This window comes from Lemur catta, chromosome 15 (assembly GCF_020740605.2).
Source record: "Lemur catta isolate mLemCat1 chromosome 15, mLemCat1.pri, whole genome shotgun sequence".
NCBI classification, from domain to species: Eukaryota; Metazoa; Chordata; class Mammalia; order Primates; family Lemuridae; genus Lemur; species Lemur catta.
The window spans coordinates 45035735-45057111 of NC_059142.1; the positions used below are offsets into that span (position 1 = coordinate 45035735).

The 21377-nt window shown below is 44.2% G+C and overlaps 1 protein-coding gene across 1 annotated transcript in view; it reads left to right on the forward strand.

Annotated features, from left to right (window-relative positions):
* Positions 1-9094: 9094 nt before the first annotated feature.
* LOC123621201 (leucine-rich repeat-containing protein 37A2-like) overlaps positions 9095-21377 on the forward strand; it is a 45636-nt gene continuing 33353 nt past the window's right edge. Inside the window, exons 1-4 of the mRNA XM_045527035.1 lie at positions 9095-9506; positions 9624-11202; positions 14461-14532; positions 21153-21224. Coding sequence (XP_045382991.1) covers positions 9095-9506; positions 9624-11202; positions 14461-14532; positions 21153-21224 — 2135 coding nt within the window. The remainder of the gene's footprint in view (positions 9507-9623; positions 11203-14460; positions 14533-21152; positions 21225-21377) is intronic.

The following is a 21377-nucleotide window of genomic DNA, read 5'->3' on the forward strand; positions in this document are numbered from 1 at the left end:
TGTGAAGGATTTAAATAGATTAAATTCTTTTTTTATTTGTTTGTTTTAAGACACCGGTTCTCCCTCTGTCACCCAGCCTGGAGTGCAGTATCATAGCTCACTGCAGCCTTGAACTCTTGGGCTCAAGGATCCTCTGGTCTGGGTCTCCCAGAGGACCTACAGTAAATTCTTACAAGGCTAATAGGCCTTTTATTTTTCAAAGGGACCAAAGAATTTGACTTTGAAATTTGTGACCCCTTTGTTAACAGAAAAAACAATACTGTCTGTATTGAAATTCAGCCCAGACATCTCTGCCTCTGTGAAACCTTCCTTTTTCTCCCAGCAAAGGCCTCCCAGCCTTTCCTTGTTCCCACCTTACAATCCTACCATTCTGCCGTTGCCCAGTGGGAACTCTTATTTTTTGTAGAACAGAGGTTGCCTTGATTCATGAATTGTGAATAAAAGCCAATTAGAACTATAACTAAATTTGTAATTTTTTAAAACTTTTTTCTATTTTTTAATTTATAAAATATCTCATTACTATTTATAATATTTAATCCTTTCCTTCCTTGACAGAATTTGTAATTTTTTGTTTTGACAACATAAATAGCATTTTTAAATAAAAAGTAATTTTTAAAAGTGAAAAGGGTCATACAAGAGCATTTTCAGCAGCAAGTGCAAATGTCCTGGGGCCCAAACAGAGAGATTCCTTAGAAAGCTATTATAGTTGTCCAGGTGAGAGATGATGACACCACCATTAAAGAGGCCTTTCTTTTTACCTTGGCTAAAACAAGTCTTGTCCATCATTCTGTTAATTCAGAAACCTATTTGTTTTCTTTTTATCACAGTTTGTAATTATTTTATTTGTTTGCTTACCTACCTAGTCTCCTCCACTATGTCATACGCTTCTTTGGGGTTGGGGGCTCCTGTCTGTCATATTCATTTATGCATCCCCATTTCCTAGCACTTAGTAGGTACTCAGCAGAAATGTGCTGTTTGACTGAATGAATGACTTTATGTTTTTGTATTCATAGCACCAGCACTAGTGACTGATCCAGACAAGGAGTTTAATACATGTCTGTTGAATAAATTACACTTATGTTGCAAACCATGGAAATAAATAGATTGTAGACTTGATCTGTTAGGGTAAAATAAGACTCAATGGTTGAGAAAGCTGGAACTGCACTTGCTATTCATCTGCAAATTTGACTCAGTTTGGTAAACTATTAAAGGAGATTATACTCCTTTCTGGAAAGGACACGGGCTGTAAGTAGGGAACCAGGAACCTTCTGTAACCTAGCCTGAACTAGGAACAGTTTGAAGTGTTCCACTTCCAATATGCATTCATCAAGGTCAGTGAACAAGAACAGGGCCTGGCTATCCATCACTGGTTAGAGACACTTAATAGCTGGTCTTCAAAGGCAACTTTGACCCTGTACATTTTACTGTGTGCTGTGGATGTTCCGTCTGGATTGTCTGTCATGTTTATGCTGCTTGGCTGCCTAGCTGTGAAGACTGGGGGAAGAAATCGCCTCTCACATTCAATTCCTACAATAGCATCAGATGTATAAATATACAATGAACAAGTCTAATTATATAATGGATAGGAAGGGATGCCTGCCCATATTCAAAAGGGAAGATGTTACCCATTATGGATTTGACATGGAAAGTTAACAGTTGGTGATGCAGGCATTGCATGAGTGGAGTATAGTAAGTGCTTTGTCAAAGGAATATTTGTAGAAGGACCGTTTTGCAAAGAAGGTAGATAGTATTACAGAAATGCATATGCCACCAAATCTCTATAATATATGAAAGTTGTGATGGTTTTTAAATAAGATCTAAGATGCTCTGAGATATGTTTTTCTGTTTTAGAATCTCAGAACACCTTTGAGGTAAATGTTCAGACCACAGCAAAGAATTGAACAATGTTATCGAGATTTAGGCAGACTCCTCTGAAGATGGTTTCTCCATAGCAAAAATTGGAGAAAGAGGAAGAATCTAAGACCTTTTGTCATTCATACTTTGGGCCATACATTTCAACCTAATGCTAATTGTGTCTAAACCCAATAGGTATATTTAATTTTTTTTTATTGTGATAAAATGTACATAAAATAAAAATTACCATTTAAACCATTTTAGCAACTTTTTTTTAGGAGATGGGGTCTCACTATGTTGCATAGGCTGGTCTCGAACTCCTAGGCTCAAGTGATCCTCCCACCTCAGCCTCCTGGGTGGCTGGGATACAGGCTCATGCCACCACACCTGGCTGGATCATATGATAACTCTATTTTTGGTTTTTTGAAGAACGACCATATTGTTTTGCACAGCAGCTGCACAATTTACATTCCCACCAGAAGTACACAACGGTTCCAATTTTTCCACATCCTCACCAATACTTATTATTTTCTGTTTTAATGTGTGTTTGTTTGTCTAATCATAGCCATCCTAAAGGGTGTATGTATTTGGAATTTGAGGTCAAGCAAGCCCTTGTGATTTCACTGTGACAGGACAGGTAAGTGGGAGGAAAGGCCTGGGCTGAAGAGTTTTAGATGGGTTGGTGTGCAGAACACAGTGTCCGAGAATTCCCAACAATCTTCAGAAAGTTTGCGCTACTTGTCATCGTTAGGGATCCGGGCTGGAGTCAGAGGAGCCCTGAATAGTGACGAGCACTCTGGAAAAGTGAGTGCTGGAGGTGAATGAACAGCCTGAGAGGGGTCTGTCCCCTGGAGGTCATTTCTGGTCACTGGGGCTGAGGGACATGGTGAAAAAAAAGCAGGACAAGGCTTCCGACCTGGCCAGAAACCACTGACACTTCTCCCTAGTTTCCCAGACCCAAACTGTATGCGTGAACTCATTCATTTCACATATAAATTTTTTAAAAGCATGCATATATGATGGCATGTAAATGTTTGTATAAAAAGAGCAAAAGATTACAAGAAGAAAAAGCAGCCAGACGCGGTGGCGCGTGCCTGTAGTCCCAGCTACTCAGGAGGCTGAGGCAGAATTGCTTGAGCCAGGAGTTTGAGGTTGCAGTGAGCTATGATGATGCATGCCACTGCACTCTAGTCCGGGCAAAAAAAAAAAAAAAAAAAAAAAAAGAAGAAGGAAGAAAAAGAGAAAAACCAAACACCTTTCTCTCGGAACTTCCGTGATTATTTTATTTCTAAAAAATTTCAAGTGATACATCTAGAAATCATTCCTTTTTTTGGGTAGAGGTGGGGTGGGGGAATTACAACTGACATGTCATTTCACAAATATTGATCAGTGCCTAGAAGCTGTGAATTCAGCAGAGAATGAGACAGACAAGGTTCCTGTTCCCAGAGAGTTCTCTCTGAGGATGGGGAGGCAATCTGCACAGGAAAAGTCTCTGAGGATAAGACCTTTCCTTTGGGATGTGATGGCCAAGGAGGAGGCAAGGTGAGAAGGAGAACTGAAGGCGACAGGTGAGACAGGCAGGGACCTTGATCTGACAGGGCTCTCCATAAGCCAGGGTGCAGAGATGGTGTTTTATTCTGAATGCAGTAAAAAGTCATTAAAGAGTTTTAAGCTAAGGTCTGATTTCTGTTTGAAAAGATCACTCTGGCTCCTGAGTGGAGAGTGACTCCCAGGGGATAAAAGCAGAAACAGAAAGATGAATTTTGAACGTTCATCTGGATGCAAGAGACTGGCTTGTGGTAGCGGATAATAGTGGGGATAGGGAAAAGTGGACGAATTCAGAATGCAATTTGAAGGTAGAGTCAACAGGATGGGGATGGATTGAGAGGAATTGAAGGCAAGTTCCATATGTTGACTTTGGGTGGCCAGGTGAATCGGGGTGTTCCTTACTGAAAATGGGAAGTCTGGGCAGGGGAGGGGGAGATTTGCAAGGGGTGGTTTGGAGAGGTAGAGAGGCCAGACCCAGACATCTATTTTAGTTGTGTTAAGTTTGGGATGCCAAATAAGTTACCACCCATATGATCTTAGAGTTTGTGATAGATCCCAGGTGGGTGATACAGATCGGGGCATCATAGAACCCTGAAAGGAATCGAAAGCAGTGGGAATGGAGTAGGTTGCCAAGTACTCTTGATTTTATCTTCTGAACATAGCTCAACATGGCCACCCCTATTCCAAGCCCCTTCTCTTACTTGGACTACAGTAATTGTTTCCTTGTCTTCTGGTCTTTCTGCTTTTTTCTTTTCTTTTTTTCCCCCACCCCTTTCCAATCTGTAGCCACTATGATCTGTTCAAGATTCTAATCAGATTATGCCACTTCCTGCATAAAACACTTTAATACCTTGTTCTCAGGATGAACAAAATCAAATCCTTACCTTGACCTACAAGTAGGGTTGCCAAATAGAATACAGGATACCCAATTTGAATTTCAGATAATGAATAATTGTTTATAAGTATGTCCCATGCAATTATTCCTTGTTTATCTGAAATTAAATTCCACCTGGCACCTTGTATTTTTATTTGCTAAATCACAAGGGCTTTGCGAGATGTAGTCCCTACCCCGCTTTCCTGGTTTGTCTCTCATCAGATGTCCCTGTCTTCCAACTCAAGCCATAATCTTCAGAACCTGGAATTGGCTATGACCCCTCCCACCTCAGGGCCTGTGCACCTGCATTTCCTTTACTAGGAATGCCTTTAGCGCCTCCTGATTTATATAACAGCCACTCACCTTTCAGATCTGTCTCTGCTGAATGGCCTCTTTCCTTGCTTGGGCTGTATGCTCTCCTAGCATGATGTAACTTTCCTTCACTGACCCTATATCAGGTTGCAATTACACATTTATTTGTGTGACAGTATAATAATCATATATCCTTCCCACTAAACTATAAAGTCAGAAACTAGATTTATTTTTGCTCACTTTTGTACCCCCTATGCCTCTCCTAGTGTCTGGTACATAATAGGCACGTGGATAGGAGGAGGGAAGGGAAAAAAGAAAGAAAAAGATGAAAGAATGTACTAGATTATAAAATAAATTACATCAGGATCAGAATGAGGAACAAGGACTAAAGCAGAAATTGGCCCCGTAAACCTGTAACTACACCAGACCAATCTGGCTCAACTTTTATGTAAGACAGTTGTGCATTGTTTTTCAGTTGCCAAGGACCCCCAGGTTGAAGGTCAAGTAACATGACCATGCCCAGATGGACCAGTGTGCAACCATAAGTGGAACCTAAGTGCTCAGACCAAGGAGTGGGGACTGAATTAAGAAGTGGACACTGCATGGCAGGATCCAGGATGCAATCAGATTGAGCCCTGGTGTTACCCCATGGCAAGATCCAGTTAGATCATTCCTCCCAGCATCACCTTATTGCAATATCCAATCAGATCATGCCTCATTACCCTCTGCTTATACAACAGGAACCAGTCCCCAGCTCAGGGATTTAAGCACTTCCTCCTGTCTCTTGGCTAGTTGATTTTCAATAAAGCTTTCCTTTTCTCAAAGGCTGGTGCCATGGTATCTATCAGCTTCTATGCACATTGGCCAGCAAGTCCATTGATTGTTGAGTAACAAATCAATTAAAATCAATTCATAGGGATTTGAGCATTTCCTCCTGTCTCCTGGCCAGTTGATTTGCAATAAATCTTTTCTTTTCTCAAAGGCTGGTGCCATGGTATCTATCTATCAGCTTCTATGCACATTGGCCAGCAAGTCCATTGATTGCTGAGTAACAGATCAATTCATAGGGAGGGCAGGGAGGGAATGAAGGCTTAGTGAGGGTAAAGAATCCAGCCTAGGAGGAGACTAAATTAATATTTTGTCCCAATATGTTGGGGGTGGGGCTGATGAAGAGGTTTGAGGCTGCCTAAATACCTTCTACCCCTAAACTCTATTAGGTGTCACAAAGGGGGCAGGGTGAGTGTGGGTACTGGTGAGTCTGTTTGTAGAATTGCTGCCTGAGAAGGTCACTTTCTGCAACAGCTGTCTCGGGTCTTCATTCTCCTCAAGCCCCTGCCCCCCCCCCCCAACCTTCCCACCCTCTCAGCAGAGGGCCTGCCTCCACCTCCCAGAAAAATGGAAACACCTGTCCCAGCATCCAGCTCAGACCTCCCTCACCCCACCCTCCCCGGCCTCCTCTACCCTGGAAGCTCAGAGCAGACGTTTCTCTAGGGCACAGCTGATCTCTGTCTTTCGGGAAATATCCACGATCACTGACCGCTCCTCTGTCTTGCTCACTGAACTGCTGTCTGGGGTTGAGGTTCCCGGGAGACAGAGATCAGCGAGCAGGAAGCTCACTGGGCATGCTCTCAGGACCGACACCTGTGTTGGGGGAGGCAGGACGGGGCCCAGGGACAGTTGAGCTGTGACGCAGGCCCATGTAAGGCCTCAGCCACCCACGGAAAGCTCTGGAGCTCGGACAGCCTCAGAGTCAGGCCACTGCCTTCCAGGGCTGGGGCAGGGAGGGCACGGATTTGGGCCACAGGGCTCTCTTCGGCCCAGGGCGCGTCCTGGAGAGAGGCTCCGAGGAGAGCTGTCAGCCTCCGACCCCCTGCAGCTGGGGCAGTTCACGTTCAGGCCTGGAGGAGGGATTCTGGGTGGTGCCCATGGCATCCGCTCTGACTTCCAACAGGCCCCTTCCCCTAACCATGGGATCGTGGTCAAGTCTCTCTCTGAAAAATCCTCCCTCAACCCCACATCCCTGCAACTTCCCGCCTTCCTCCTCCTCCTTCTCCCCACCAAACTTCTTGAAAGAGTCTTCCACACTCACTGTCCCCCTGCGCTGCTCCTGTTGACTCCCCAACGCTGATGCACCAACAGATGACTGAGATTCCACGTCACGTCTGTTGGGTACTTTCGGGTCTTCACAGTCATCGTCCTCTTGGGGACGCCCTGTCCTCTGCTGGCTTCTCCTGCCTTGGAAACACTGCCTTCCTCTCGGCTTGCACGATGCCGCAGCCTCATCTTCCTCCTACCTCTGACCAAGCAGCCCATTCTCTGCTGTGTGGACAGTAAGGGCAGAGCCCGTGGGGCCAGCCCTCCTCTCCCTGGCCTCCCTCCCTGGATGTCGCCGTCCACACCCACCGCATCAGTGACTAGTGAGCAGGCATGACTGCCCCTCGAAACTCTCAACCCCAGCATCCCCTTGACAACCTGATGACGTCTGCTCTGGGACAGTCCCCAGTCCGAGACTGGACTCATGCTCCTCCCCACACCCGTCCTCCTCCAGGGTTTTACCTGTCCCAGGAACAGGCTCCACCGTGTCCCCAGCCAGGCAAGCCGGGACCCTGGGAACGTGGCCTGCTCCCTCCATCTCCCCCTCTCTGCCCACCGCCCTACCTGACCTGTGTCCAAGTCCTGCCGTTGCTCCTCTCTGCCGCACTCCTCCTCTCCAGCCAGGGCCCCTCCCCGGCCTCAGGGGCTAACGTCTCCCACCTGGACACTGCAGCTGCTCCCAGCCCTCTGCCTCCCACATCCTCGTGGCCCCACTCCCCCCAGCCTCATTTAAACACACACACCTGATTATATCATCGCCCTGCTTAGAAACCATCTCACCTGCCCAAGGAGAAGACCCCAAGCTTTAGCATGGCCTGCCCACCCCTCTGCCTCCTCTCGTGAAGCAGTGTGGCTCAGTGGCTGGGAGTGTGGGCTCTGGAGTCAGGCCACCCGGATTCAAATCTGAGCTCCCCCATGCTAGAGCATTCTGGGTAACTGACTCATCCTTTGTGTCTCGGTTTCTTCATCTGGAGAATAGGGATGCAACAGCAGCACCAGCCTCAGGGGGGCTGGGCAGATGACGAGATGACACCTGCAAGGTTGTGAGAACAGAGTCTGTTCAGAGTGAACATCCAGGGAACACTCACTGGGCCTCATGCCTACCTGCTTTCTTAGTTTCTTCACTGCAGCTACACTGGCCTCCCTTGGGTTTCTCAAATGTTTCATGCTCCCCCCACCCCCACCCCCACCCCAGGACCTTCGCACGTGCTGTGCCCACTTTGCAGTTCTCTTTCCCTTTGCTTAGTCATCTCTTAGCATTGTGCCCAGGTAACCATTCCTCAGGCAGCTCCTCTGAGTGCCCAGCTGGGTCAGCTTTCTCTGTTACACACCGTCAGAGACCCATACACTTCTGTTATTTCAGTTTGTCATTTTACATTTTTATACATCATGATTATTGCTGTGTGTCCCTCCTCCCACAATCTTACAAGCCCAGGAGGGCGGGGACTCTGTTGTTGTCACCATCCTATGCCCAGCGCCCAGCACAGTGCCTGGCACATAGCAGGAGTTCAAGCCAATACATGAAAAGGAAGACAGCCCGAGTGAGAACCCCAGCTCTGCTATTCCTACTGCATGATTGTGGGCAAGCTGCTCACCTCAGCATGCTCACCTGTAAGGTTAGGACATTCACGCCTACCTCAGAAACTTCTCAGGATTATAAAATGAGATGTGCAACACCCACGGCCCAGAACCTGGCGCAGGAACACTTGCGCAGTCTCGCTGGCCTTCAGTCCTCGGAGCCGAGGATCGTCCTGGGTCCCGGGATGAGACAGTCTCTGTGGCAGGGCCAGAAGGAGCCAGATGCAGAAGGGTCACGGAGGTCCCCCTGGGGGACCCCCCTGGGGTGCAGCCAGATTGCCTCGGGGCAGGACAGCACATTGGGCCTGTGACCCTTTTGTTTTCAGAGCTCTAGAGCAGTCCCTTTTCAAGACTTCAGCCCAGCAGTGCCATAGGGAAGGTGCTTTGTCTGTTTAGGACCAGAGCAGCAGAGATGGAAGAGCGCCCCCCGCAGGCCAGGACACGAGGGGACCCATTGGGATTAACTGAGAGGTCCTGCCAGGTAGGACCGGGGCCGGGTGAGGTCCAGCCTCCCGTGCCCTCCCCGAGTGGACATTCTGCTTTGCTGGCCAGCCCCGGGGCACGGCATGGCTTGGTGACTTAAGGGAGGTGGCAGATTCCGTTCAGGGAGAAGAGGAGGCCAGCAAAGCCTCGTATGTCCGGCTGGGAGAATGGACGTCATTCCTTATAGCCCAGCAGGCACCACTCAGTGACGACCAGAGCTAAATAAAGGCCGCTGCGGAAATACAGGTGTCACAGAGAAAGGGCGGGGCCCGCGCGCCTTTGCTACAGGGTCGCGCGGCGAGGCTGCCAGAAGTGTTCTGGCTCCCGCTCGCGCAGGAGCCTCCGCTCGTCATGTTCCTACTGAGCCTCTGGACCCTACGGGTCCTTCTCACTTGGGAATCTTTGTGGCTGCTGATCCAGGCAGCTCCGCTTCGGGGGTGGGCCCGGGACCCGGTCCCGTTGTCGTCTGAACCCCGAGGACCGACCGAGCCCTGGCCTTCCCGCTCCTCTGATCCCCCACCCGAATCGCCCCATGCGCTTGCACCCTCGGCACACCCCGAGGGCTTTGCTTCCCTGGGGTCCTCTGCTTCTTCCCAGATGTCGGCCCCGCCTCAGGAGCTGCCTGACACTTTGGCTCCCTTCCTGGACACGCGTTCAGCTCAAGAGCTGCCTCCAGGGCCAGATGGGTTTGCTGTTCCACATCGGGATCCGAATGACAAGCTGACTCGACAACAAAGGCTCCGGGAGGGGGTTCCAGTGCCAGGTTGGGATCAGACTCAAGTCGTAGCTCTGCCTCCTCAACTCAGAGGTAAGATTCAAGCTGTAGGTCTAGATCAGGCTGCAGAACACCAGGCATCTGAAACACGTGTTCCACCTCTAGGTAGTCAGAATTCAAGACCAGCAAGGTTTATTATTTCACCAAAGAACCTAAAGAATGATCTAGGTCAGCATCGACGGCTTGCTAAGGTGGTTCCTGGAACTTCAGATCAATTTACATCAAAACCTCAGCAACAACCACAAACTCTACAGGATGATGCTTATCTAGATCCAAGTATGGGTACAGTTTATCCTACTGGTCCACCTCTGGAATTCCCAGAGAACTTCGTTGAGCCTCCAAGGCCCCCTGAACTTTCTCAATTCCACCCAGGGGATGAAACTCAAAATCCAGAGACCCCTGAGGAGATCCGATCTTCTTCATTCCAGCAAGAAGCCTCAGAACAATCCCCTGAGGAGGTAGAACCTTCTTTAGCCCAGCAGGAGGTCCCAGCTCAGCAGCTACCTGATACTGGAGAGGTTTTAGCTCAGCCGTCAATACATCATGAAGTGAATGTTCCATCTACAAGTCAGACTGCAGCTCAGCACTCACTCTTCTCCAGAGTCACCGTTAAACCTGTGGATGTGGAGCTTACAGGAACTCCAGAGGCAGGTACCAACATTGAACCTGTTCCAAGTCAGCAGCAGGCCCCAGCTCAGCCTCCAGAGCACCTTGAGGAGGTAGAACCTTCCTCAACCCAACAAGAGGCCCCAGCTCCTGAGGAGGTTGAACCTCCCTCAACTCAACAAGAAGGCCCAGTTCAAAGACCAGAGCTCTCTGAGGAGGTGGAACCTTCTGCCACCGAGGAGGAGACCCCAGCTGAGTCTCCAGGCTTTCCTGTGGAGGCTGAACCTTCCTCAAGTGAACAGGAGCAGTCAGCTCAGCCTTCTGAGTCTCCTGAGGAGAGTGAAACTTCTCTGACCCAGCAGGAGCCCATAGCTCAAGCTCCAGAGTCCCCTGTGATTAAAGCTCAAATTCCACTAAATTATGAGGTGACAGTTCAACCTCATCATTATAATTTGCCCCATGTTACAGTTAAACCTCCGGATGTGGAGGTTACCATCACTTTGGAGCCTACCAAGGAGACTGACTCTTCTGCAGCCCAGCAGGAGCAACAAGCTCAGTCTCCAGAGCATCATGAGGTAACAGTTTCTCAAGTTCAGCCTCCAGTGTTACACTATGTCGCTATAAAACCTGTGGATCATGTGGTTACCACAACTCCAGAGTCCACGAATGAAGTTGAAATTCCAAGCCAACAGGAGGCCCCAGCTCAGTCTTCAGTGGTCCCTCAGCAGTTTAAACCTCTGAAAGGCCAAGAAGAGGTTATGATTCAGCAGCCCAACTTCCCTGAAAAGGATGAACATTCTCCAGTGCATCAAGGGGTCCCAACTCAGCCTGAAGAGCTTCCTGAGGAACCATCTCCAAGCCAGCAGGAAATCTCAGCATTACCTCAAGAGCCCCCTGTGGGTACCGGACCGTCTCCAGGCCAGCAACAGCACGCAACTCAGCCCAACTCCACCAACATATGTGACCTCTGTACCTGCAAAGATGAGACAATGTCGTGTGTTGGTCTCAGCCCAAAGAAGAGGCTCCGCCAAGTGCCTGTGCAGGAGCCTAATGCCTATAATGGCACCTTCACCATCTTGTAAGCATCACCTTTCCTCCTTGGTTCTCTGCACCTGCCTCGTGTGGCAGCATTTTCCTTGAGACCTTCCTGGGCCTTCTTCATTGACTCACTTTCTCCCTTTACCTTTTACTTGTCAACTTTTCCTTATCCTCCTTCTCCTTCTTACTATTGTGCCCCTTCTCCAAACTTTTACCTGTGCTTACTCTTCCTTTTTCCTTAACCATTTTTATTTAGCCCCATCATATCCTTGCTTAACCTCTGCCCCTGTGTTTGCTCCACTCTCTTCACAGCGGCGTGTCCCTCTCCCCGTCTCATTAGTGATGGTACAACAAAGTGGTTAAGAGGGGTTCTGGAGCCAGCCTGCCTGGGTTTGAACCCAGGCCTGTCATTTATTAGCTTTGTGACCTTGCGCAAGTTATTCTGCTCTGTGATTCAATTTCCTCATCTTTAACATGGGGATTATGATAGTTACCATTTCATAGGATTGTGGTGAGATTTAGGTGTGTGAGGACATGTAAGGCATATATCAGTGCCTGGCATACCGACGAATGTTAGCCGCTATTATTATTATTCAGTTCCTTCGTTATGTCCAGAATTCATCTTTGTACCTGGCTTTCTATATGTAGCAGCCATTTTGTGCCCAACCCAGGGCAAAATATGACATTGTCTCTAGAGCATGAAGATGATAGGTGGGAAGAAAGGGAATAGGCATAAAAAGGGAAGTACTACGAGAGATGCAGACCAGAGGCACCATAATTCACCGGAATCTATAATCACTGAGGTGTGGAGGTCAGGGGAAAGCTCCCTGCATAAGCTGAAACTTTACCTGGGCCTTAAAGAGTGGCTATAATTTGTTAAATAGAAAGAAAAATAGGCAGTAAAGCCTAGGCAAAGACATGGCTGTAGGCATTTTGGGGATTTAGTAGACAGTCTGGCTGCAAAGAATTGGGTTAGGAAGCGATGAAAGACGTGACTATGAGAAACCTTGAATATCAGATGTGGGATTTGAAAGTTATGCGATGAGGTATGGAGAGCCATTGAAGGTTCTCAAGCAAGAGACAGAAATGATTAAGACAGGAGGATTATTTTAGAATCCACATGTAGAGTACTCTAGAGGGGAAAGCTTAACTCGGGGGGACCAAATAGAAAGCTCTAGCAAACTCTAGCAGTAAAATGAGAAGGGGCAAAATCCGAGTGACTGTGACAGGAGCGGGAAAAAAGTCCTGGCAACACGACCAACAGAACAGACAGGATTTAGTGACTGACTAGGGAATCGGGTGATGGTGTGTGCAGGGAAGGGAGAAATCAAATGTGACTCCAAGCTTTCTGTCCTGGATGATGAAGAGAATGATGGTGGTGTGACAAGTGGAAGTGGAGCAGTCCGGGAAGAGAGTCAGTTTGAGGGAGGGAGTTTAGTTTGCATATTTTTAAATTTGTTAATGGTGAGCATTAAGCAACCAGAAGCTTCTGGTTGAATGGAAATGTGCACTAGGCAGATGAGCAGACCAGTGTCTGTTTGGCTGCTTTCTGTCCCCCACTGGCAAACTGAATGAGGAAACTGAACTGAACTGAAACTAGAAACTGAATAAGTAAAATTGTTGCTGAGGACCGAGGACAGAGTTAAAGGTAAAGATTCAGAGTCACCCACAGAGGTGAAACTGAACATAAGGTACCTAACAGCTTTCTTTTCTTGCTTGCTTACTTTCTTGCTTGCTTTCTTAGGAACTCAAATACTTTAATTTGCTACATTAAGGGAAAATTAAGTCATTCAACATATGCTCAAACTGGGGAAACAATGGCCAAATAGTGAATACATAAAACTTAAACATATCAATATAATTAAGTATTTTAAAAAACTGGGAGAATACAGAAATTAAGGAATCAGTTAAAAAATACAATATTTTATATATGTAAAAATAAGAATTATATATTATAAACATATACACAAACATAAAAATTAAATGAAAGGATAAGATATTCAAACGGTGCCAAGATACCAACCTGCTGATTACAAAGGACGAACTGTCCCTTGCGATGTAGTGACGTGGTGGTCAGCACCTTAACCAGTGAATATACCCCAATAGTGGAAAAACCTGAAATTCTGGTATCATATAATAAACAGACAATATCACTTATCTAGCATTCTTGACAAAAGTGTTTAATAAGAAGCTAATCATGAGGAAATAATGCGTGCTTTTATTTTTTTAAATTATTTTATTTATAAGTTTAAAATAATTATTTATTTATTTATTTTTTGAGGCAGAGACTGACCCTGTCACCCGGAGTAGAGTTGCAGTGGCGTCTTCGTAGCTCACTGCAACCTCGAACTCTTGGGCTCAAGTGATCCTCTTGCCTCAGCCTCCCGAGTCGCTAGGACTGCAGGTGTGCACCACCATGCCTGGCTAATTTTTCCATTTTTAGTACAGACGGGATCTCACTGTTGCTCAAGCTGGTCTCGGGAACTCCTTAGCTCAAGCAATCCTCCCACCTTGGCCTCCCAGAGTGCTAGGATTACAGGTGTGAGCCACCGTGCCCCACCTTTCTTTTAAACATATGTCATTTATGGATATATTCCCACTTAAAAAAAAAAAAAGAAGCAGCATATATATGTAGGATAAAATGTGAAAATCTGCACTCCCATCCTCCCAGCGCCCCTGTCCCCTGCATCCTCCCACTCATAACTCTGTTAGCCATTTTGGTGTGTGTCCTTCCTTCCAATCTCTCTCCTTTGCATTTTTTATTTCCTAATGAGGTACTACTTCACTCTTTGCTCTGTGATTTGTGCTTTTTCCCTACGCAATATGTCGAAGAGATCTTTCGACGGCAGCACATTAGTCCCTCTAATTTCTAATTGCTCTCATCCTTCCAATACCTGGAGAGGTTTCAACAGAGGATATTTAGCCAGAGCTTTGCTGTTACCTGACATAGGCTTCTTTCCTTTATTCTTATTTGCTGATAATGCTAAACTTTTGCCCATCTTTTTTCTGTTGAATTATTTATCATTTTCTTATTGGTTTGTAGAAGTAGTCAGTTTAGACACTTAAGTGATTTTGGAAAAAAATAGTTAAGCTGCTGAGGAGATGCGTCATCATCCGTGCCAGTGGTCCCACCTCCTTTCTAGATCAATTATGCAAACTGGGAAGCTGATAGCTCTGGAAATTAGAAAGCCGGGATTATTTTCTGCATTTGAATATCCCCTACAAGGTTGCCATGGTTTTTGTATTCTATTCATTCTTTTCCTACCTATTCAAGGATATGAACTATGTTTCTTCACAGAAATTTCCAAGGAAATGCTATTTCTTACATTGATGAGAATGTATGGAAATCATACCCTTGGACTGAGAAACTGTGAGTATATGCTCTCCAAATACGAGTACAAAAAATTAACTGCATTGTAAGATCCTTCTTGGTCCAGAATTTTGAGGTCATTACTTCTGAGGAAAGGTATTCCCTCCTCCCTATGTCAAATCAACCTCTGTTGATGGTAATTCTGTGATTATTTTAAGATTAATTTTGGTGGGCTCCCTTTAAAATAAGAGGCAATTTAAATTTATTTTGTATTATACAAGTAATACACGATTATATATATTCTTAATGTATAAAAATGAAACAACAGGTATAATGAAAACCCTCATTGTACCCTGATCCCTGGTCCCTGAGGTAACCACTACTCTGAGCTTGGCATATATCCTTCCAGACCTTTTCCCAAGTATTTCCCTACATGCATATTTACATACAGCAAAACACATTTGTTGTGTGGTCTTTTTATCTTTTTTTTTTAACATAAATGGTAACATCTTGCACCTTGATTCCTTCACTTCACGGTATGTCTTAGATTTCTTCATTTCCTAGTGCTTAGAGGGTTACCCCATTCATTTAAACTCCTGTATAATATTCCATAGTTTGGATGTATCATGGTTTATTTAATAATTACCCTATTGCTGGATGTTTATATTTTCTGTCCAGTTTTCTTGTTACATACATTGCTGCTATAAAATCCTTGTACATGCTTCTTTATAAACATGGGCAAGTATTTCTGTAGAATAGACATATACAAATGGAATTGTTGGTGTGAAGACTATGTAGGTATGAAATTTTAATTGTTCTCAAAAAAGTTGTGCCAGCTTACACTACAGTCAACAGAATATGACAGCATTCATTTTTCCCTTTTGTCACTGAGTATTCTCCAACTCTGCTGATATGATGGGTGAACAAAAGGGGTCCCATCTGAATTTGGATTTTTCTCATTACTTGTGAATTTAAATATCTTTATATGTTTATTGAACATGTGTGTTTCTTCTCTGAGTTTTCTGTCCTTTGTCCATTTTTAATGTTGAATCATTTTATCATTTTCTTATTGGTTTGTCGAAGGAATCAGTTTATGTACATAAATGATTTTGGAAAAAAATACTTACATTCAAAGTAATTAACTGGCATTTCACAATAGTTTATGTGTCATATCATCATTGATTTCTGAATTTGTATTTGTGAAAATAGAGATGGAATTACTTCACATTCAGATTTGGCCCCCTGAATTCAATCTGTTCTTTTCATGGACCTCTGCCCTAAAGGGGAGATCCACAAATGGAAACTACATACATATGTTTGCATATATTCAGGAAAGTGCAGTTTTCTGGGAAAAGGATCCATAGCTTTTATGAGATTCTCAAAAGCTTTTATCTCATACAAGATTGAGTTACAAATGTAGGGGAGAAGAAAGACATTTCTCTTCCTGCAAAGCTGTACTTATCCTCGCAAATAATAATAAATGGACGATTTGTTTTAAGTAAAAGTAGTAAATCTGAAAACTGATATCTGTCGCTTCATTCATTCATTCAACAAATATTTATGGAGCATCTACTATGTGCCAGGGATACAGGCCCAGGAACAAAACAAAGCAAATATCCTAGTTCTCAAGGGGCTTATAAATATACAAATAAATGTATAAATATAATAGATATAATTTCAAGTCCTGTTAAGTGATTAAAAGAGAGAGAAAGGAGGGAAAGGAGAGTCAATCAATTTCAGAATGGCCTACTGTTTGCATTATATGTATATTTAAACCCAAATAAACCTTGAGTTCTCTCAATTTCCTAAAAGTTACATGACAGGGTGAAGGCTAATTGTCTATTATATAGAATCAAGAATTAATATTGTGAAGTTCAGGAGTTAAACATGGTTGTATTGGCCGGGCGCGGTGGCTCATGCCTGTAATCCTAGCACTCTGGGAGGCCGAGGCAGGAGGACTGCTTGAGCTCAGGAGTTTGAGACCAGCCTGAGCAAGAGTGAGACCCTGTCTCTACTAAAAAGAGAAAAAAAATGAACCAGGACTGGTGGCGCATGCCTATAGTCCCAGCTACTTTGGGAGGCTGAGGCAGGAGGATTGTCTGAGCCCAGGAGTTTGAAGTCACTGTGAGCTAGGCTGACGCCATGGCACTCTAGCCTGGGTGACTGAATGAGACTCTGTCTCAAAAAAAAAAAAAAATACAAAACATGGATGTCTTAAATTTTAGTTTAGGCCTGGTTTTGATATTGTCATGGTTGAGAAAATTTTAGATCTGGAAATAACTGATTGATTCCCTATAGTTTTAAAATTTTTGCTTCAATCAAAATAAACATTTGGAGTTCAATAAATTAATGTATTTTATTCCAGTTGCTTATTTCAAGCTCTTTTTTTGGGTAATCTTTTGATGACTTACCCACTTCTCAGTGTAAACTTTCCTTCTAAGCTGAATATATTGTTACTTCTTAAGTTTTTACTGTCCTGTCCTGTCATTCAGACAACTTTGCAGAAAGAAACTCCATTAATTTAAAATATTTTTAAAGTTAAAATTAATAAATATTTCATTTTTGTCTGGATTTTTTTCATTTGCCATCATTTCCTATCTTTTTTGTATATTGTCCATAGTATATGCATACAGTTTTGTTATGTGATAGGGAGGTTGGGTTTTGTCAACATTTTCTAGTCATGAAGAAGGTTACTATAAACATTGTTGGACACATTGATTTATTTTTCCTTTTTGGACATTTCCATGGAAACACGAAAGTATTAGCTAACCAAGGTGAGAAGTCAAATCATCAGGTTCCCCCTTCACACGTATTCTGACCATCACTGTTCCTTCTAACACGGTGGATTTCAGGTGCGGTCAGACAGAATCTGATGCATTCTCAGGGTTCCAAGAGTTCTTTTTGGGAATTAATTTTTTTGTGTTTTTATTTTAATGATAATCTTTTTTTTTTTTCTTTTTTGAGACAGGGTCTTACTCTGTCACCCAGGCTAGAGTATAGTGGTCTCATCACAGCTCACTACAGCCTCAAACTCCTGGGCTCAAGTGATCCTTCTGCCTCAGCCTCCCAAGTAGCTGGAACTGTAGGCACAGGCCACCACGCCTGCCTAATATTTCCATATTTTTGTAGAGATGGGTCTTGCTCTTGCTCAGGCTGGTCTCGAACTCTTGGCCTCAAGCAATCCTCCCACCTCAGCCTCCCAAAGTGCTGGGTTTACAAGCAGGAGCCGCCAAGCCCGGCCTAATGATAATCTTTTTAATATGTATATAACTATATTGTGTATGATATGGACCACCTTATAACTGAGAACTGCCTTTAATTTCAGTGGCATGCATGCTTTCTAGGTAGTAGTATTTTATTGTCATAAGCTATGATATGAAATTAATATAAATATGTGACCAACAGATGCAGCGAGAGGAAGCAGAATGTTTTAAATGTCAAAGAATACAGAACTTGATGGAAATAGTTTCATAAGGCCACATAGCATGCTCTCAGTTCCTCAAGGCTCCCAAAGGATGGACAGCTGTTGATACTATTTGCAAAGAGATGGATTCTCCCAGGCAAAAGGAGCTTGCCTTGGACATCTTAGAGGATTTCTTCCATATTGGCTTGCTACCACTTCCTTTCCCCACTGTTTTGGAGAAATAACTATGTGCCTGCTTGTTCATCAGGTTCTAGAAACAGTGCAGTACCCCTCCCCCAGCAAGTTCCTAGTCTTTATTATAAGAGTAGCTGAAGTGAAGGCTATAACATTTCTTGGGCGGGCCCAGGTGTCAGGCTTGTCTGAGGATCATTCCTGTTCCACTGTCCTTTCTGCTATTCATATGCTGAGGTTTTTATTTTGTTTTGTTTTTTGTTAAGAGACAGGGTGTCACTCTATCCACTAGGCTATGCAGTGGCATGATCATAGCTCACTGCAGCCTCCAACTCCTGGGCTCAAGCTGTCCTCTTGGCTCAGCCTCCCAAGTAGCTGAAACTACAAGTGTGTGCCACCATGCCCAGCTAATTTTTAAAATTGTTTTGTAGAGACAGGGTCTCGAACTCCTGACCTCAAGCAGTCCTCCCACCTCGGCTTCCCAAAGTGCTGGGATTACAGGCATGAACCACCATGCCCAGCCCATATACTGAGTTTTCTATTAATAACCCCTTATATTTGTATAATCTTTAGTCGATTCCTTTTCGTGGATAAACTATCCGCTTACATCTGTCTGTGGATATTAATGCTGCTATTCTAAAGTCCTCTCGTGCTTTCTCTGTTAACTAATCTGTCGTTTTTGAGTTTGCTTTCTGTCCTTACTGGAGTTAGCTTTCTCTTGTTGTTTGGTCCCTCCTGAATGTAATTCATCTTTGTAGTTGAAATTCTGCTACTTCTGTTTTCCAGCTGCAGGGGAGAGGTGAAATGATGTGCCGGGGCTTGTGTTACAGGTGGATTCCCCTGAGAATAAGGAAGGTGCGGGAGGCAGCTAGTAGGGGAGTGTGTGCCCTTCCTCCAGGGTTCCAGGACCCTGCCCCCTTTTAAGGCCAATTGCTCCTGCCTGGAGGAAGACACCTTTGCTGCCTGGTCCAAGGAGGAAGTATATGGGGTTGACGTGTGCCTCTGGCTGCTCCTCCTGTAGTATCCCAACCAATAACCCTGCAGATAGCTCCAGCGCATTTCTCATGGGGAAGCATTTGTAAAGCTGCTTGCAAGTTTTGAGCTAAGGTTGTGAAATTTTTAATTATATCTATCCTATCATTTTTAGGGATTTGGTGGAGGTTGGAGGGGTAGAGACGTGGCATGTTCTCAATCTACCAACTTGAAATAGCACAATCTCTTAGGAAAACAATTTTGTACTCCTATTACATCCTAGAGAAACTCAGGCAAAAGTATTATCGGAATACATGTACAAGAATGTTCAAAGCAGCATTGTTTGTAATAACTCAAAACTAGAAAAATCTCAATATTCATCAACAGTAGAGGAATAAATAAATTGTAGTATAGTGATACAATGAAATACCCTAAGGCAGCATTATTCAATAGAAGCCTGGTGTGAGCCACATATGTAATCTTAAATTTTCTGGTAGTCACTCAAAAAATAAAAGTAGAAACAAACATTAATATATTTTATTTAACCCATATATCTAAAATATTATCATTCCAATATTATCATTGCATCCAGAGTATTATCATTTCAATATATAATTAGCCTAAAATTATTATTAAAGAGTTCACATTATTTTTTCCATGCTCTTTTGAAGTCTAAATTTGGTTGGTGAATTTTCACCAAAAATACTTAATCTATATTTAGATTTCATAAAATATGCAGTTTAGAAAGTAGCATCCTGGCCAGGCGTGGTGGCTCATGCCTGTAATCCTAGCACTCTGGGAGGCCGAGGCCGGAGGATCGCTCCAGGTCGGGAGTTCGAGACCAGCCTGAGCAAGAGTGAGACCCCGCCTCTACTAAAAATAGAAAGAAATTATCTGGACAACTAAAAATATATAGAAAAATTTAGCCGGGCATAGTGGCGCATGCCTGTAGTCCCAGGTACTCGGGAGGCTGAGGCAGAAGGATTGCCTGAGCCCAGGAGTTTGAGGTTGCTGTGAGCTAGGCTGACGCCACGGCACTCACTCTAGCCCGGGCAACAGAGTGAGACTCTGTCTCAAAAGAAAAAATAAAGTAGCATCCTATCCTCACATTGGTGAAAAACGCACTTAAACGTTTTCTAATAACTGCATTGAGTATCAGCTCTTAAGTTTAAAAATAATTAAAATTACTGACATTAAAGATTCAGTTGCCCAGTCACACTGAGCCACACACAAGACCTCAGGAACCACATGTAGCTAGTGGTGACCTGTGGGACGCGCCATACAGGCACCGAAAGGAGCCAACCTCAGCTACGTGCAACAGCATCGTAAATTTACAAACAGAATGTTGAGTGAAAGAGGCAAGATAGAAAGTCATATGTGCAATGAGATTCCATTTACATAAAATTCAAGAAAAGGCAAACTAAAGTATGTTGCTTATGGCTGACATATAATAGGTAACACTACATTTTAAACGCCAGGAAATTACGATAAAAGTCAGGAGAGTGGTTACCTGTAGGGGTTAGAGAGAGGGTTGTGATTGGAAAGGGCCCTCGGGGCTTCTGGATGCTCGCAGTGCTCTTTCCTGACATGATGATATTGCATGGGCATCTGCTTCCTGATTGTTAAACTGAACATTTATGTTATGTGCATGTTGTGCGCCTTGTAGTTCTCAAAAAGAATTTTTTAATGGGGAAAAACCTAATGGCTTGTTTGTGGCCCTGACATAGGTCCATGTGGGGCTTTCATAATAATATTTAGGGAAAGAGATGAGGAAATGGCAGTTCTGCTGATCTTGGTGTGCTACCAGAGTTGGCTTCTAATAGGGACTTTGGAAGAGTAGGCATTAAATACAAATTTGGTGGGAAGAGCGGGTAGAGGTGTGTGTGTGTGTGTGTGTGCGCGCGCATGTTGGAGAGAGATGGACACAAACAGGAGAACGTGAGATAAGGTTTGAAAACAGAGCAGATATTACCATCTTGAAGTTAATTCAGAATTAGGGCATTCGGGCAGCACCGTGACCCAGGTTTCCTCCATAGATAGGAGTTAGTCCTGTGTAGCAAATAGTTGTTGCTAGTTTGCATTTTGATCCAGAAATAACCTTTTCATTTTCCAGAATTCTCAGTGAAAACAATTTGACAGAATTACGCAAAGATTCATTTGAAGGCCTGCTATCCCTCCGGTATTTGTAAGTTACTTAGTTAATCATATTTATTTATGAGCCTTTAGTGATATTATCTGCAAAGTAAATAAGAGATTCAAATTAGACAATCTCTAAAATTTCTTCCAGCAATAAAATTCTGCAGTTCTCTAAATCTGTGTAGGGTTTTAGCCCATCTCT